The following is a 16,851-nucleotide window of genomic DNA, read 5'->3' on the forward strand; positions in this document are numbered from 1 at the left end:
GGGGAAAGCTTGCACTACCTGTCTGTTACCTGCATTATCAGCCCTCATCTTTATGTGCTCTAATTAAACAGGAAAGATTGGTTTCAGAGTAACAGCCGTGTTAGTCTGTATTCGCAAAAAGAAAAGGAGTACTTGTGGCACCTTAGAGACTAACCAATTTATTTGAGCATGAGCTTTCGTGAGCTACAGCTCACTTCATCAGATGCATACCGTGGAAACTGCAGCAGACTTTATATATACACAGAGAATATGAAACAATACCTCCTCCCACCCCACTGTCCTGCTGGTAATAGCTTATCTAAAGTGATCATCAGGTGGGCCATTTCCAGCACAAATCCAGGTTTTCTCACCCTCCACCCCCCCACACAAATTCACTCTCCTGCTGGTGCTAGCCCATCCAAAGTGACAACTCTTTACATAATCAAGTCGGGCTATTTCCTGCACAAATCCAGGTTTTCTCAAAGAGTTGTCACTTTGGATGGGCTAGCACCAGCAGGAGAGTGAATTTGTGTGGGGGGGTGGAGGGTGAGAAAACCTGGATTTGTGCTGGAAATGGCCCACCTGATGATCACTTTAGATAAGCTATTACCAGCAGGACAGTGGGGTGGGAGGAGGTATTGTTTCATATTCTCTGTGTATATATAAAGTCTGCTGCAGTTTCCACGGTATGCATCTGATGAAGTGAGCTGTAGCTCACGAAAGCTCATGCTCAAATAAATTGGTTAGTCTCTAAGGTGCCACAAGTACTCCTTTTCTTTTTACAGGAAAGACTGTTATGTTTGTTAGTAAATGGACATAAAGCCAAAGCAACTGCAGCTGATTTGGGGCTGTAATATCCTTTTATTATTAGTGCTGTCCATGGTGTCACTAGTACAGCTGCTGAAAACATCCATGGCAAACGTGTGTTCTCCTCTAAAATAAGAATAAAGAGTGTGGGTGTGTGTGAGTGTGAGAGAGAGATGGCAGCAAGGACCCTCAGTGAGGATTTCCAGTCACACTGCAGAGGGAGGAGGAGACCCTGCTGGTGTTGGTCTTGAGAGTGCAGGAGCTCCTGTCTATCGGTTGCACCGATCAGTGCCGCAGCAAATGGCCTTCACTGCAGACCCCCCCATGGCCTTCATGACTTCACATTCATACGTCCTGGAGCATCGCTTAGCGTATTTAGCTGAAGGACAGGAAGAGAGAGAGAGGGGGAGATGGAGTAACTCCAGGAATTTAGTGACTAGGCATACTTGGGTGAGGCCACCACTTATTCCCTTTTCACGTTCTGCTTCTCCACCTTTCTTCTTTCTTCTCACCCCTTCCTCTGCTCCTCTTTTCTTCCCTTCCGCCTTATCCATTTCCTTGCTACTTCTCACTGTTTATCCTCCCTCTTCCCTTGTTGCTTTGTCTCTTTTTCCCATCTTCACACCTCATTGCCTCTTGTGGTACCATAGCAGTTATCCAGCAGCTCTCCTTCTGGTTACAATGGGCAGGGTTGGGCTGGACGCTCAATGTTAATTATCTTCAGGCCCCTCCGACACTCACCCAGGCTGGGGAGCTTGGTCAAAGACTTAGGCCTAACCCACCATGGCTGCTATACACTTAGCTCCATATCACATTAGTCTGAAGTATCTGTGACCCTAGCCTGTTCCCCTGCCTCTATCCTCCTTACCAGTGAAAGGGAAGAACATGGTAATACATTGATCCTGGTCATCCCTGCATTTCTGAGTGGTAAAGCATCTTCCTCCATTAGGGCAGTGATAGCACTCCAGAGACACAACGGCTAAAGGAGACAAGAGACAAAACACAGAGGATCAACAGGATAACGGCCAAGGTGCCACCTTTCCTCCAGGAGTGAATTGAAATGCAAGGCCTTCCCACCAATTTTTCTTTGTGGGGGCAGGGTAGATTGAACAGAAGGCTGGCCCAGTAAGTAGGGTGTGACGAGCTTGGAACTTGAGATGTGGGTTCATTTCCCTGGTGTGCCACAGACTGTGATGACCTTAGGCAAGTCACTTAGCGACTCTGTGGCTCAGTTCCCTATCTGTACGATGGGTATAATAGCACTGCCCTGTTTCCTAAGGGAGTTGTTTAGGTAAAATCATTAAGGATTGTGAGGTGATCAGATACTATGGTATTGGGGTGGTTATAAGTAGCATAGATAGATATCTAGGTATGGAAACATGTAGATTTGGTAGGCATGTGGAGGATGGATCAGTCTCTGACGTTGTCTATGCTTGTCTGTACTTGCGGTAGCATGTGGGGTAGGCATAGCTACAGGCAGCAGTGAAAGGCTCTGGCAGGAGGGAGGCAGTGGAGAAAGGCTCTGGCACCTCCTTGCTGCTGGAGCCTTTCCCCACTGCATCCCCCGCATAAGAGCCTTTTCCCACTAGCAGAGTCTTTCCCTGCAGTATAGAAAAGCTCCACTGCCGGGAGGCGGTGGGACAATAATATCTAAAAATATCCGTGTAGATGAGGGAGGCATGGCTTGGGCTGGTAGTGAGTTGTGCAGTGTATACACCCTACGGTTCAGGTGTGTAGAACATTCTACTCACATAGGCCGTGTCTCACGGCCTGCTATGCTGTTTATCGCTATATTAGCTAGGCATGCAGCATCTGTACCGTACACCCTGCCATAAGTGTAGAACTCCCCTTTGTCTAACTTTTGCTTTCTAAGGTTTCATATTGAACAAAAGGGTCAGTTAGGAAAACATGAAGAATGGTGAGAAGCAACAGAGGCTTTACAAACGGGGGACCCACCTTGTGCCATCAGCGCTAGGGCGAGCGCACACACAATCAGGTTCCTCATTTTGTGTAGAAAGGCTTTAAACAGACACCTGGGGATGAGAACGAGCAATTTTCTTTAAAAAAAAAAAAGGCAGTGTCATTAGTGGGCTGCATGTGGAGAGTCAGCACGCCTCAGAGCACGGAGGTGGGACTCCCTTACTAGACAGCTCTGGCCTGCCACTCTGGAACCCTGTGTTCACCTCAGACCCGGAAAGCTATCCGAGTCAGTAGCAGCAATTCAGAGAAGAGCCACAAAAACCACCAGAGGCTGAGGGACTGACCACGGAGGAAAGCTCAAAAGAGCTAAGTACACAGAGCTGGGGTTAGTGATGACAAGGGCCTGCGGGGGGAACATGGTAGCAATCTTTACACAACTGAAGGTGTAAACACCATGGAGGTAACTTTGTAGGGTGCATAAAGGGACATAACGAGGCATGATGGGGGAAAGTTCTGCTGAATATCCTATGTTTTAGTTCATATTTGTCTTGTCTTTTAAGGAAATAACGGTTATAAGGGCTTTGTTCCCAGGGCATTGGAGGTTCGGTACCTGACTAGATGTCATTCTTGCAGTGCACAGGGCTGTTGGTTTAGTCCACCTCAGTGCTGTCACACAGAATAACACAATTGAGCCAATGCAATTCAGCCTTGGTGGTTGTTAAACCTAGGGGGACCCTAGGATACATTGCGTGTATCGTTCCACAATCTACCAATGATGAAGCACTCTTGTATTTGGACACAGGACATGCTAAAGTCACACGAGAGGAAGTGCTCCATTTTGAAAATGATCAAAAGGTCTGGTCTAGACTGGTGGAACTGCTTCTGTCAGTTAGGGATGCTGAGCTGAGTAATGGTTTGCACGATCAGGCCCTCATAATAAAATCACAGGTATTCTCTAAATATCCCCTGCAGTTATTCAGCCTCTTTTTAACTGTCCTGTGAGGGGGTTTATAAACTCCACATTACAAGTGATGGCTTGAGGGGAGCTAAGGAGCCCGACTAGCCCATATTGTGCCACCTAGAACCGGGAGACAGGTAATTCTGGAGTGGATCCTGCTGGGTAGAACCAAACTGGGTGATTCCTATAAAGAAAGGACTGTAGGGCACTAGGGAGAGGAGACTCAGGAGAGAGGTAGGTGGGAGTTTTCTTTCTGGGGGAAAGAAACCATGGAAGTGCCTATAGGAACGATCTGGTATCCTGGCACTATCCCTGAAGGGAGAGGGCAGCTGGGGAGAGGAGACTTCTGAAAGAGGCCTGGGAGAAGAAAAACTCCAGAGAAGAAGCAGTGAGGGTCAGTGGCTTGAAAGGATCTTGGTTTCTATGGAGAAAGTTCTGGAAAGCAGCAGTTTGGAATAAAGTGAGGAAGAACTTTGCAGAGCTTAGAAAGGGGCAAAGAGGTTGTGGAGGACTGAGCCTGGGAAGGGTGGAAGAGTTCTGAATTTGGACAGTGTTACCCCTGGAAGTACTAGAAAATCACTGTCTTGTCATTCAGATCCCTCCAAAAAACTCACTCCTCCCGCTCAGTTTTTCAATGGAAATCCACCAAAGCAGCTAAAACATTTACATACAAAATGAATGGCTCTCACAATGCATCTTCATTTCCTCACCAGTGCATAAGGGCCTGTATTTTAAAACATGTTTTCAAAATTTTGATCTCCAAGTCCATATTAATGCACTTTGATACATGTGGACTGAGCACTTACTGAATTCAGCATTAGTTGGAGTGGCTCAACATCTCTGAAAATCTGCCACATTTAGTTAGTTGCTTAGCTTTGGGGCCACACACAACTAAAATGTTAGACTGAACTGTTTTGTCTGTAAAACTCATTGGAACAGGGACTATGGACCAGATTTCTTAAAGGGGATTTAGGTGCCTAAAGAGCAGGTATCTCACTAGGTGCCTATCTGCATATTTAGGTGCTTAAATACCTTTTAAAAAACCTGGGATTAGTCTTCATCTACTAATATACACTGTATAGCACCAAGCATGTTGTGGATGCTAAATAACATACTTGTGAACTCTTGCTCTAGAGAAGAGTTAGAGGAAACTCCAACTTCAGTAAAACCAGGGAACACAGGCTGGAGTCACAAACACAGATTAGATTAAATGACACGAAATTGGAATCTGACTGTGTCTAATGCTCAATTTCATGGTCTATTCATGCTGCTAGTTCAAGGAAGGAAAAAAAATCTCACATACCTGGTTTGCAGCTGAAGTGAGGGAGATCTGTTTCATTGTTGCTGTGTGGTGCTGCTGGTTTATATACTTCCCCACATGCCTTTCCCCATCCACTTTGGTCCCACTCAGTAGACCTGGAATTTCCCACATTTGTTGACTTTGTTTTACAATCTCTTTGCACAGGGGAAGAACAGCCTGTAGCAACCTTGAGTAAACTTGTGTTGAAACGCTTCCTTTTGGCTGGGACTCAGCTTTTACGGAAACTGGCAGCTCTTACACAAGGTGGAAAGTATACGGTGTATCTTCCAAAGAGATGAGGAAATATTCAGGGAACCTGGATGGCTGGAGTAAACAAAAGAAAATTCTCTAAGAGGTGCTTCCCACCACAGTAAATCTATGGTATATGCTTATGGCTCAAACCTACACTTTATTTTTTTAGTCCTTAGATCACTGACGAGCGTCATGTCCATTTTTAAAGGTTGCACAGTTGTAGTTTAAATCAGTCTAACTATACCTGTTTAGATACACTGTTTGTGTATGTTCACACAGTAGTGCTCGCATCGGTGTAGCCCCTGTCACGTTACAAACCATGTGTTCACACAGCCGTGTGCAGTCTAGGTAGATCTCCCAGGATTCCTTGCGCTGCTTCTAGGCTTGCTGTATTCCAGGCAATTTTCATAGTAGATATTGGGATACTTCTCAGAGGCCAAGAGAGTAGTGGGAAAAGGGGTCAAATTTCCTTAATCCCATTTGTGCCTTGGAGCCATTTTGAACACTTTCAGCATGGAGGTGGAACACATGAACAGTGGGCTCCAGTCCCTTACTAACTGTGAAAAGCAGATCCCGTCGTATTGGAGATGCTTCAGTGACGCATCCTTAGCAGCCCACTAGACCCAGCAGGATTGTTACAGGAATTGGAATGATGGAGGACCAGGTGATGGATTCCATGGACACGTCTGTATAGTCTGTGTATTTGGTGAACTCTACTCGACAGAGCACGGCTTTGGGGCCTGGCCCATGAGCACAAAATGGGAGGACCAGGCAGTTATTCAGGCCATAGATACACACATGTAGCATTCTGTAATATATCTCTGCCTTTCTAATATGTCTATCCTAAATTCATTATTGGAATGCTCCACTATATATTAGTGACCGACCTTTTTATATAAGTTCTGTTTTCAATAAAGTTTGTATTTCAGTGATTGTGTAAGTACTTATCTTATACATCTAAACTTTGATAAACAATCCTGATTTAGACATACATGCATTTCTAAACAGTCATTTACTTTATTGAACAGTTTTGCAACCCATATTCACATGCCATTTAGTGCTACGGAATATGAGTATTGGTTGAAAAATGGAACACTTTTGTAATAGGATTTTGTAAACATTTCTCAGAATCTTCCTTAACAACTGTGAATGTTCTAATATTGATTACTTTGCTATCTCTTTAAGTAGATATTTAGGAATGATATTTTTCGTATGGGATCTGTCCTCCAACTTTCTTAATAAAGATTAAAAATAATCTACATTTGTAAATTGCACTTTCACGATAAAGAGATTGCATTACAGTACTTGTATGAGGTAAACTGAAAAATATTATTTCTTTTATCTTTTTTACAATGCAAATATTTGTAATAAAAATAATATAAAGTGAGCACTGTACACTTTGTATTCTGTGTTGTAATTGAAATCAATATATTTGAAAATGTAGAAAAACATCCACAATATTCATAACACATTTCAGTTGGCATTCTATTATTGTTTAACAGTGCGATTGAAACTGCAATTAATGGTGATTATTTGTTTAAATTGTTTGCCAGCCTAGTTTTTTCAAATATTTCCAGCAACTGAGCTCTGGTCGCTGCTATGATGAACCTGCCAGGCAGGCATCTACCATTTCCATCAACCCCCTACCTAACCTCCCAGAGTGACAGCACAGCTGTATGTCCCTGAAGCCAGAATATCCTGCAATTGGTCTTCATAGTCTGGAAAGGTTCTGGTGGCCAGGTGTAGGGAGAGACGTCAATATTAACACAAAAATGATGATAAATTTTATTAATGGGTCATTAAACTTGCCTGTGCCTCTACTGAAGTTTAGGATATATTTATCATTACTTACCTACATATGGTGCTTCTCAAAAAGTACCTAACATGCATATATCTATTTGTTAAATTATATGAAATATTCAAGCTATCCAAAGGAATTCCAGCAGGCTTCTGCTTTCTGTTACTGCAAAGACAAGCAAATGTCAGAAAGATCACCCATCGTTAACCATAAAACCATGTTTGTTGCCCCTCTGAGCATCTATACCAAATCAGAAAAGCTGCATTTTAAACTTCCTCTTGCTTTAACTTTCTATATCAATTTTTTATATACTGTGTTTTTGAAAAATAGATGTGAGTTAGGCTAATAACCTAAACAGGTTATTATTCAGCACCGTAAGCAATGATATACCAGCCAGGACCCGCCAGCCTTATAGTCTTTTGCCCAATTAGAAGCAGTTCAATTACTTATGAGATAGTAAGCTTGGCTCACAATATATTTAGGAAACAGTATTGTGAAAGACAAGGTGGGTGAGTTAATATCTTTTATTGGACCAACTTCTGTTGGTGAAAGAGACATGTTTTTGACCTGCACAGAGCTCTTCTTCATGTCTGGGAAAGGTAATCAGAATGTCAGCGCTCAATGCAAGGTGGAACAGCGTGTTGAACATAAATAGTTAACACATTGCAAGAAACCATTCAGAATGAAATTGGCAATTAACACCTCCGCACTCATAGGACAAAGGAGAGTTAGTGGGTTTCAGATTATTGTAATGAGACGTAGAAACGGATGTAAGACGGGTCGGAATAAGCTCTCCCCTGACCTTGCCAGAAACAGACAGGAGTGGAGGAGCTTTGTCACTGCCCTAAACGCCAGAGGCGTAATAGGAACATGATGATGGTGATGATGATAACCTCTAGTAATGAGTTGGGGGATGGGGGGACTTCAGGACCAGACCATATTTACATAAACACCTACTCTTGCGTAGGTATTCAGGAAACAGTGCTGCATTGCCAAAGTGATCAATTTTGGCTGGTGTTGGGTTACAAATTGAATGCATGGGTAGTGAAATGTTGTTATCCTTATCCTATGAGTAAAGGGCAGCAGAACTGCGCTTAGCTTGTCCTGATTTGAGGGGGTCACCCTCAGTTGAACTGAACTCCTTAACCAGGGCATAGGGATGCCAAAGCCCAGTGAAAGAAGAGTGTGGGGGATAGATAGGTCTTCCTATTTGGTGTGGGCTCTGCCTAAGGGCAGGTCTACACTTAAAATGCTGTAGTGGTGCAGCGGCCCCAGTGTAGCATTTCAGTGAAGACACTACTACACTGACAGGAGGCCTTCTCCCGCTGGCATAGTTAATCCATCTCCATGAGAGGTAGATGGTAGCTATACTGATAGGAGAAGCCCTTCTATCGATGTAGCGCCATCTACATTGGGGGTTAGGCTGGTATAACTGCTTCACTCAGTGATGCTGAGTAAGTTTATAGAGCAGACCTGGCCTTCGAGGCCTAGGCAACATTTGACCCTCCCCCTCTCCACTATTTTAGGCAGAACTGAGTAGGCTCAGTCGAGAGTCTTTGTTTTGGTAAGTGATCACCAGAGCTGAAATCACTGATTCTCAGATGTAGCAGTTGAGCCTTGAGGCATGTCTACACTACAAAATTAAGTTGACTTAAGTTTGGGTTGATCTACAGCCATTGCAGTAATTAAAGTGGTTGTTCATGTCCGCACTACCCTCCTTCTGCCAATGGTGTGTGTTGTCATCAGGAGCGCTTGCACCAACTTAAGTGCGGTAGTGGGGGGCAGTCTGCCCCAGGGTAGCAGGGCTCCGGTGGTAAGCCCAGGATGGGCCTGACAGTTTGGGCTGTCAAAGGCAGCAACAGGCAATGCAAGCAACACAGTGTCTATATGGACACTGCATCAACCTAACTACATCGACCAAAGCACTACACCTCTCTTGGAGGTGTAGTTATTAGGTTGGTGTAGTGGGCGACTTACTTTGGCAGGAGCAACCTTGTAGTACAGATGCTTACAGAGTTTGGTTGACATAAGCTGCTTTACGTCCACCTAATGCTGCAGTGTAGACCAGGCCTTAGACCTGCTGTGGGACAGTGTTCAATGAAAGGAATCTCCCAGCTGGCATTGAGGTTCCCCACTACCTACTGAAATCACTGATAGGTGGGTTAAGTGGTGGAACCTCAGAATGTGGCCTCTCAGAGGGTGGCAGGAGAGAAGCAGCCATGCCAGAATGAACAATGGGGGCAGACTGAACAGTGGCAGCAGCGGCTAGAGGTGCCAGAGTGACCAATGGTAGCAGGTGGCCAAGTGAGCAATGGCTGCAGTGGGCAACAATGGCAGAGTGAACGGTGGCAACGGTGAGTCAGTTGTGGAGGAGTCAGCAGCACCTGAGGCATTGCTTGATGTCTCCCTGCCCCCCCAGGGTAGGAAGTGAACCCACATGAACACACCTCTGAACTCTGGGTCCTTGTTGACCAAGGACAACAGACTGTGAGTGGGCGGAGGGAGAGGGGAGAGATGTGCTAAAGGGACATTTGTTCCTCAGACTTTCCCACTGCAAAATGGGAAACTGAGGAAAAGAAAAATGACCAATGCACTGTGCGGTCAGGCTGGCTTTTGATCGCACATTTTTTGAATGTGGTTGTGGTGTTTTCCCAAACTAATGCTGGGTTCCCTTTCTCTTTTATTAAAAGTTATTTTTTGTTATACACAGACTCAGTGCTTCTGAGTGGGGAAGTATTGCTTCTTAGAGGTGCCCATGGGTGGTGTTAAGTTTTCCCAGATTACTGGGTGGGGGTTCGAGCCCATTCTGGTTTGTGTTGTTAAGAGGGGCTCCTAGATATTGAACCCAGCCCTTGTTGCTAACAACTTCCCCTCGCAGAAGGGTTACACCGATGTTTCTGTTGAGTCCATGATATTTGGTGTGTAGTGGAGTTCTTGACTTAAACTCCCAGGCTGGTCTATGGAAGGTGGAGTGCAGGTTTCCTCTGAGGATGTCTGTAGGTTTTGTATCTATTCTGGCAGGGTCTTGGAGCTGGTGTCTCCTGGTCTGTGGGGAGCTTGTTTTAAATGATGAGCTTGGCAAGTTTGGTGAGGGGGGGCGGGGGAGTGTTTGAAGACCAGAAGAGGGGGTTCAGAAAAGATTTCTTTCAGGATGTGGTGCCCATCAAATATGGGTTGTAATTGTTTGATACTGTGACCAAATGCACCCCTGTATTCACACTTTACAACACTACTGGGATAATATTTTGTACAAAATATGACTTGTGAGGTATCATTTGAAAACTAATAACTCACCAGTCAATAATATCATGGTGAAATGTATGTATGTATGTATGGGCCATCACCTGGGAAGTGGCCATTCTTTGGCAAGGAAAGAGGGCAGGAACAAACAGATTTGCATCTTAGCAAACAACAGCAAAAAGCCTCCCCTCCACCTGATTCCATGTCTCCTTACTCTCAACTGGAAAGAACTTTACCTAGGGGGTTACTCTCAGGAAAATGCATTTCAAAGAGAGACTGGACTATAAAAGTGAGGGGCAAAACATCCCAAGTTATCCCTCCCTATCCATTTCTCTGGAACCCAAGAGGACAAAAGAATCCAGCTCTTTGACTTTGGGTGGGATCCTGACCTGAAGATTCATCTGTAATGCTGTTAGGAGCATGTGATAAGAATTTTACCTTGAATCATGCCTAGGTTGTAAAGTTTTAGTATCAGGAAGTGTTTTATCTTTATTTTTCTTGTGACCATTTCTGACTTTAATACCTCATTACTTGTACTCACTTAAAATTGATCTCTTTGTAGTTACACTTTTTGTTCTTTAATCACAATCAACACAGTGTTGTGAACTGTGTGGGTAATTCCATTTAAGGTGGCAAGTTGTTGTAAGGGAACAATAAACAGGGACAATGGACCTAAAACATCTAAACTGTCCAGGAGAGGGCTGGACAGTACAGAACACCTTTTTGGGGGGAGGGGGAAATTTGGGACTGGGAGTGTGTTGAGGTTACCTTGCAAGTAATAAACACGGCAGGAGTTTGCTGACAGGCTGCTTGGATCACAGTTGCTGAACCAGAACCGTGGCCCTAGGCAGACTCTCAGAGTGAGACCTGCATGATGTTTGGCTGTTTGTGAGGAGTCCAGGTTGGGAGCTACAGCAGCAAAGCATTCTGAGGCATCCTTGGTTGCAGAGTAGGGGTGACACAACCCCACAGTGGTTATGACTGCATCCTGAAATGTAAATGTAAATGTAAGCTGTAAGGGCCAGAGTGGGGTCATACGTGACAACGAGGGGTGCGCAGTCAGTGTTTTTTTCTGTATTGGATGGCCCATTTCATAAGATGATCTACTTCTCTGTAGTGTCATTGTTTGGTGAAGGTGGTTTTAAGTATGTTAAGGTGTGCATGCTGGACTGTTTCCTTGGAACATATTCTGTGGGATCTGAGTTCCTGGCTGGAGAGAACAGATTTCTTGGTGTGTGTGGGTTGCTTGCTAGATCTGTGGAGGTAAATCTGGAGATCTGTGAGTTTCCTGTATATAGTTATCTGTAGGGTTCCCTTGTTGAAGCTGACTGTGGTGTCCAGGAAGTTGACGCTGTGTGCGAGTGTCCTAGAGAGAGTTTGATGGATGGGTGGTTGTTGATGAACTTGTGGAGCAAATCTATGATTGTGACAGATAACAGCAATTTCCTGCAGTATCCTGGACAAATCTTAATTCAATAAATTAAATCTAACCCATGTTAATTGTATGTATCATTGTGGACCAAGGAGTGTATGTAATTGCAGGGGGAGGGTAATCACAGCTCTTCCAGGAACAAAGAACAGTGGGAGGTGACTAGCCAAATTCACTCAGGTTGTAACACTTCTAGATCACTAACACCTCCTGGAGAGGCTGTATGTACTGGTTCAAACTGGATTCTCTGGAAAACCAGGAGACAAAGAAAGGAATTTCTCCATATCATAAGCTATTTCGTTTTGATTAGCTAGGTCTGTGACCCACAAGAGGAGAAGCTGCTGTTGCCTTAGTCCTAAATTACCAACAAAATTGTAATAATCCCTTTCTACCCCATAGAGGGCATACCTCAAATTGCAGGCAGATTCTCCATTTTGCTTGTCTCTGGTTGTTGAAGGCTGCTTCGTTCCACGCAGTCTGTGGTTTGGTCCACAGACTGTTCTATGGCATCCTTGACCGAGGCATACTCCCCTGGGCTATCATGTGTCAGTTCTTCAAACACCTACTAGGCTTTGCTTTTGAGCAGCAGGCCAAGAAAATCCATCTTGATGGCCTCATTCTAGCCATTTATTCTTGCAGCTAGTTCAGAATGGCTGGCCCAGCCTTAGCCAATCCCAGTACACACTTTGGGCATGAAGATGAGCTGCCATATTTCTCTACCAGTGGTGACCTGTCTATTTCCCCTACCATGTATCGGGGGCATGTCAATTGTTTGTTGATTTCCACCGACCATGCAGCCCCCTGGTATCTTGTACCTATGGCACCAGCAACCCTAGCTCGGCCAGCCAAATCTAACAACTGTGTCGCCTCCCACCTGGAATGTAATGGTATCCCAGGGTTACCACCAGTTTAACATAGCTGCTCAGTACTGTCATACAGCAAGCCTATTACAGTGCTCAGTAGTGTACCCGGTGTAGCATGACTTGGAGAAAAGGGAAGAAGGTGCTTCAGCTGCTAGGCAATAGAGGCACTAGCCCTGGTGGGTCTCAATAAATGCTCAGGCAGCTCGCTCCAGCGAAGGGATAACTTTGAGACTGTCAGGAAAGGGGAGTGGCATAAGCAGTTACACTTCAAGCTAGGAACCAGTTTTACCTTGGCCCCTAGGAGCAGCTCAATTGAGGGAGAGAGCTCCTCAGGCCTCGTGCCTCCGGAGCCCTCTCCTGCCCAGTCCTCCATGAAGGATGTAGGAACTTGCAGGTTTCCTGGTCAGAATTGGTCCTTGGTGTATCACATTTGGGGGGCCCCTAGCTGCTGTGATAGCAGGCTGCTCCAAGTGTGGTGGCAGCTAGGCTACACGCCCCCCATGATCTCTGGCTGTAGATAATTGTCCTTAGCAAGGCCGAAAGCCTCTTCTCATGGATCGAACAACCAGTCCGGGCCCACCAACCACTTATCAGATTCATTCCCAGTGTGTAGGGTGCTTTGGTTCAATAGCCTTCTTCAGGCTTCTGTCCCTTTAAGAGCCTGAGCTAGCCACAGTCTCTGACAGTTCTCTCTCTGCTCAGCCATCTGACTGCAGGGTGGCTGCTGCTTCCCACAAGGTCTGCATGGATCTGAATTCAGCTGTAGCAGCTTCCTGGTCACAGTCTGCTCTGTAGGCAGATCTCTGAGCCCTGCAGCCGCCTGCTCCTCTGCTTGTCATGTGGTCAGTGTCAGTCAGCTTCCCTGCTCCGCTCATGGCTCACCATGTGGCCACAGCTTCCCCTGGAGTGGTTACTTCTTGGGTCAGGGTCTTTCAGGGAGTTCCTACCCTTTTCCCTCCTGGTGGGGGGAGGGGAGCCTATGCTGTGGGGAGCGGGGTGATGGGAATGGTACGTTTCATGCTTAGTAGATTCTTCATGCTACCTGAACTGAGTCCTGGGTGTAATTTAGGACTAAGGTAACAACAACTTCTCTTCTTGTGGGTCACAGCTAATCAAGAAGCAGTAGCTTATGATGTGCAGAAATTGCATCTTTATGTCATGCCCTGACGTGACACTTATATGTGGGTAGTTTAAATAACCCACTATTCTTGTTTAATTAGACAATTGTTTAATTGTTTGCAATTTTGTTCTTCCTTAATAGCATACACTTAATCTGGAGACCAATAATAACCCAAACTAATATGTTTGGTTTCAGACCACTTCAGACTTTTACTCATTCAGACTATCATGTGTGGTTTTCTCCATTCAGAAATTTTATCTCATTAGATTCCATGGAATCTTTTCACATGCATTGGTAGAGCTGTGTGGGGACCCCAGGACCGGAATAGCAGGGGGGCTGCAGGGCAGGACTGAGGGGCATTGGCAGAGCTAGGTGGGGACCCCAGGACTGGAATAGCAGGGGGGCTGCAGGGCAGGACTGAGGGGCATTGGCAGAGCTGTGTGGGGACCCCAGCACTGGAATAGCAGGGGGGCTGCAGGGCAGGACTGAGGGGCATTGGCAGAGCTGTGTGGGGACCCCAGGACCGGAATAGCAGGGGGGCTGCAGGGCAGGACTGAGGGGCATTGGCAGAGCTGTGTGGGGACCCCAGGACTGGAATAGCAGGGGGGCTGCAGGGCAGGACTGAGGGGCATTGGCAGAGCTGGGTGGGGAGCCTAGGACTGGAATAGCAGGGGGGCTGCAGGGCAGGACTGAGGGGCATTGGCAGAGCTGTGTGGGGACCCCAGGACCGGAATAGCAGGGGGGCTGCAGGGCAGGACTGAGGGGCATTGGCAGAGCTGTGTGGGGACCCCAGGACCGGAATAGCAGGGGGGCTGCAGGGCAGGACTGAGGGGCATTGGCAGAGCTGTGTGGGGACCCCAGGACCGGAATAGCAGGGGGGCTGCAGGGCAGGACTGAGGGGCATTGGCAGAGCTGTGTGGGGACCCCAGGACTGGAATAGCAGGGGGGCTGCAGGGCAGGACTGAGGGGCATTGGCAGAGCTGTGTGGGGACCCCAGGACCGGAATAGCAGGGGGGCTGCAGGGCAGGACTGAGGGGCATTGGCAGAGCTGTGTGGGGACCCCAGGACCGGAATAGCAGGGGGGCTGCAGGGCAGGACTGAGGGGCATTGGCAGAGCTGTGTGGGGACCCCAGGACCGGAATAGCAGGGGGGCTGCAGGGCAGGACTGAGGGGCATTGGCAGAGCTGTGTGGGGACCCCAGGACCGGAATAGCAGGGGGGCTGCAGGGCAGGACTGAGGGGCATTGGCAGAGCTGTTTGGGGACCCCAGGACCGGAATAGCAGGGGGGCTGCAGGGCAGGACTGAGGGGCATTGGCAGAGCTGTGTGGGGACCCCAGGACCGGAATAGCAGGGGGGCTGCAGGGCAGGACTGAGGGGCATTGGCAGAGCTGTGTGGGGACCCCAGGACCGGAATAGCAGGGGGGCTGCAGGGCAGGACTGAGGGGCATTGGCAGAGCTGTGTGGGGACCCCAGGACCGGAATAGCAGGGGGGCTGCAGGGCAGGACTGAGGGGCATTGGCAGAGCTGTGTGGGGACCCCAGGACCGGAATAGCAGGGGGGCTGCAGGGCAGGACTGAGGGGCATTGGCAGAGCTGTGTGGGGACCCCAGGACCGGAATAGCAGGGGGGCTGCAGGGCAGGACTGAGGGACATTGGCAGAGCTGTGTGGGGACCCCAGGACCGGAATAGCAGGGGGGCTGCAGGGCAGGACTGAGGGGCATTGGCAGAGCTGTGTGGGGACCCCAGGACCGGAATAGCAGGGGGGCTGCAGGGCAGGACTGAGGGGCATTGGCAGAGCTGTGTGGGGACCCCAGGACCGGAATAGCAGGGGGGCTGCAGGGCAGGACTGAGGGGCATTGGCAGAGCTGTGTGGGGACCCCAGGACTGGAATAGCAGGGGGGCTGCAGGGCAGGACTGAGGGGCATTGGCAGAGCTAGGTGGGGACCCCAGGACTGGAATAGCAGGGGGGCTGCAGGGCAGGACTGAGGGGCATTGGCAGAGCTGTGTGGGGACCCCAGCACTGGAATAGCAGGGGGGCTGCAGGGCAGGACTGAGGGGCATTGGCAGAGCTGTGTGGGGACCCCAGGACCGGAATAGCAGGGGGGCTGCAGGGCAGGACTGAGGGGCATTGGCAGAGCTGTGTGGGGACCCCAGGACTGGAATAGCAGGGGGGCTGCAGGGCAGGACTGAGGGGCATTGGCAGAGCTGGGTGGGGAGCCTAGGACTGGAATAGCAGGGGGGCTGCAGGGCAGGACTGAGGGGCATTGGCAGAGCTAGGTGGGGACCCCAGGACTGGAATAGCAGGGGGGCTGCAGGGCAGGACTGAGGGGCATTGGCAGAGCTGTGTGGGGACCCCAGGACCGGAATAGCAGGGGGGCTGCAGGGCAGGACTGAGGGGCATTGGCAGAGCTGTGTGGGGACCCCAGGACCGGAATAGCAGGGGGGCTGCAGGGCAGGACTGAGGGGCATTGGCAGAGCTGTGTGGGGACCCCAGGACCGGAATAGCAGGGGGGCTGCAGGGCAGGACTGAGGGGCATTGGCAGAGCTGTGTGGGGACCCCAGGACCGGAATAGCAGGGGGGCTGCAGGGCAGGACTGAGGGGCATTGGCAGAGCTGTGTGGGGACCCCAGGACCGGAATAGCAGGGGGGCTGCAGGGCAGGACTGAGGGGCATTGGCAGAGCTGTGTGGGGACCCCAGGACCGGAATAGCAGGGGGGCTGCAGGGCAGGACTGAGGGGCATTGGCAGAGCTGTGTGGGGACCCCAGGACCGGAATAGCAGGGGGGCTGCAGGGCAGGACTGAGGGGCATTGGCAGAGCTGTGTGGGGACCCCAGGACCGGAATAGCAGGGGGGCTGCAGGGCAGGACTGAGGGGCATTGGCAGAGCTGTGTGGGGACCCCAGGACCGGAATAGCAGGGGGGCTGCAGGGCAGGACTGAGGGGCATTGGCAGAGCTGTGTGGGGACCCCAGGACCGGAATAGCAGGGGGGCTGCAGGGCAGGACTGAGGGGCATTGGCAGAGCTGTGTGGGGACCCCAGGACCGGAATAGCAGGGGGGCTGCAGGGCAGGACTGAGGGGCATTGGCAGAGCTGTGTGGGGACCCCAGGACCGGAATAGCAGGGGGGCTGCAGGGCAGGACTGAGGGGCATTGGCAGAGCTGTGTGGGGACCCCAGGACCGGAATAGC

The 16,851-nt window shown here is 48.8% G+C and overlaps 1 protein-coding gene across 4 annotated transcripts in view; it reads right to left on the reverse strand.

Moving 5' to 3' along the window:
* Positions 1 to 820: 820 nt before the first annotated feature.
* The window catches only part of LOC125623844 (CD59A glycoprotein), a 112,883-nt gene continuing 96,852 nt past the window's right edge, over positions 821 to 16,851 (reverse strand). The window contains exons 4-8 of one of the 4 annotated variants that reach the window (XM_075120905.1): positions 7,069 to 7,179; positions 4,968 to 5,288; positions 2,743 to 2,843; positions 1,655 to 1,765; positions 821 to 1,165 (exon numbers count right to left, since the gene is read on the reverse strand). In XM_075120905.1, coding sequence (XP_074977006.1) covers positions 1,056 to 1,165; positions 1,655 to 1,765; positions 2,743 to 2,791 — 270 coding nt within the window. In that variant the 5' untranslated portion in view covers positions 2,792 to 2,843; positions 4,968 to 5,288; positions 7,069 to 7,179 and the 3' untranslated portion in view covers positions 821 to 1,055. Of the gene's footprint in view, positions 1,166 to 1,654; positions 1,766 to 2,742; positions 2,844 to 4,967; positions 5,289 to 7,068; positions 10,002 to 16,851 lie in introns of those variants that run through there. The other 3 variants (XM_075120897.1, XM_048823802.2, XM_048823794.2) reach the window with 3 other exon arrangements.

Source organism: Caretta caretta, chromosome 1 (genome assembly GCF_965140235.1).
Source record: "Caretta caretta isolate rCarCar2 chromosome 1, rCarCar1.hap1, whole genome shotgun sequence".
Taxonomy (NCBI): Eukaryota; Metazoa; Chordata; order Testudines; family Cheloniidae; genus Caretta; species Caretta caretta.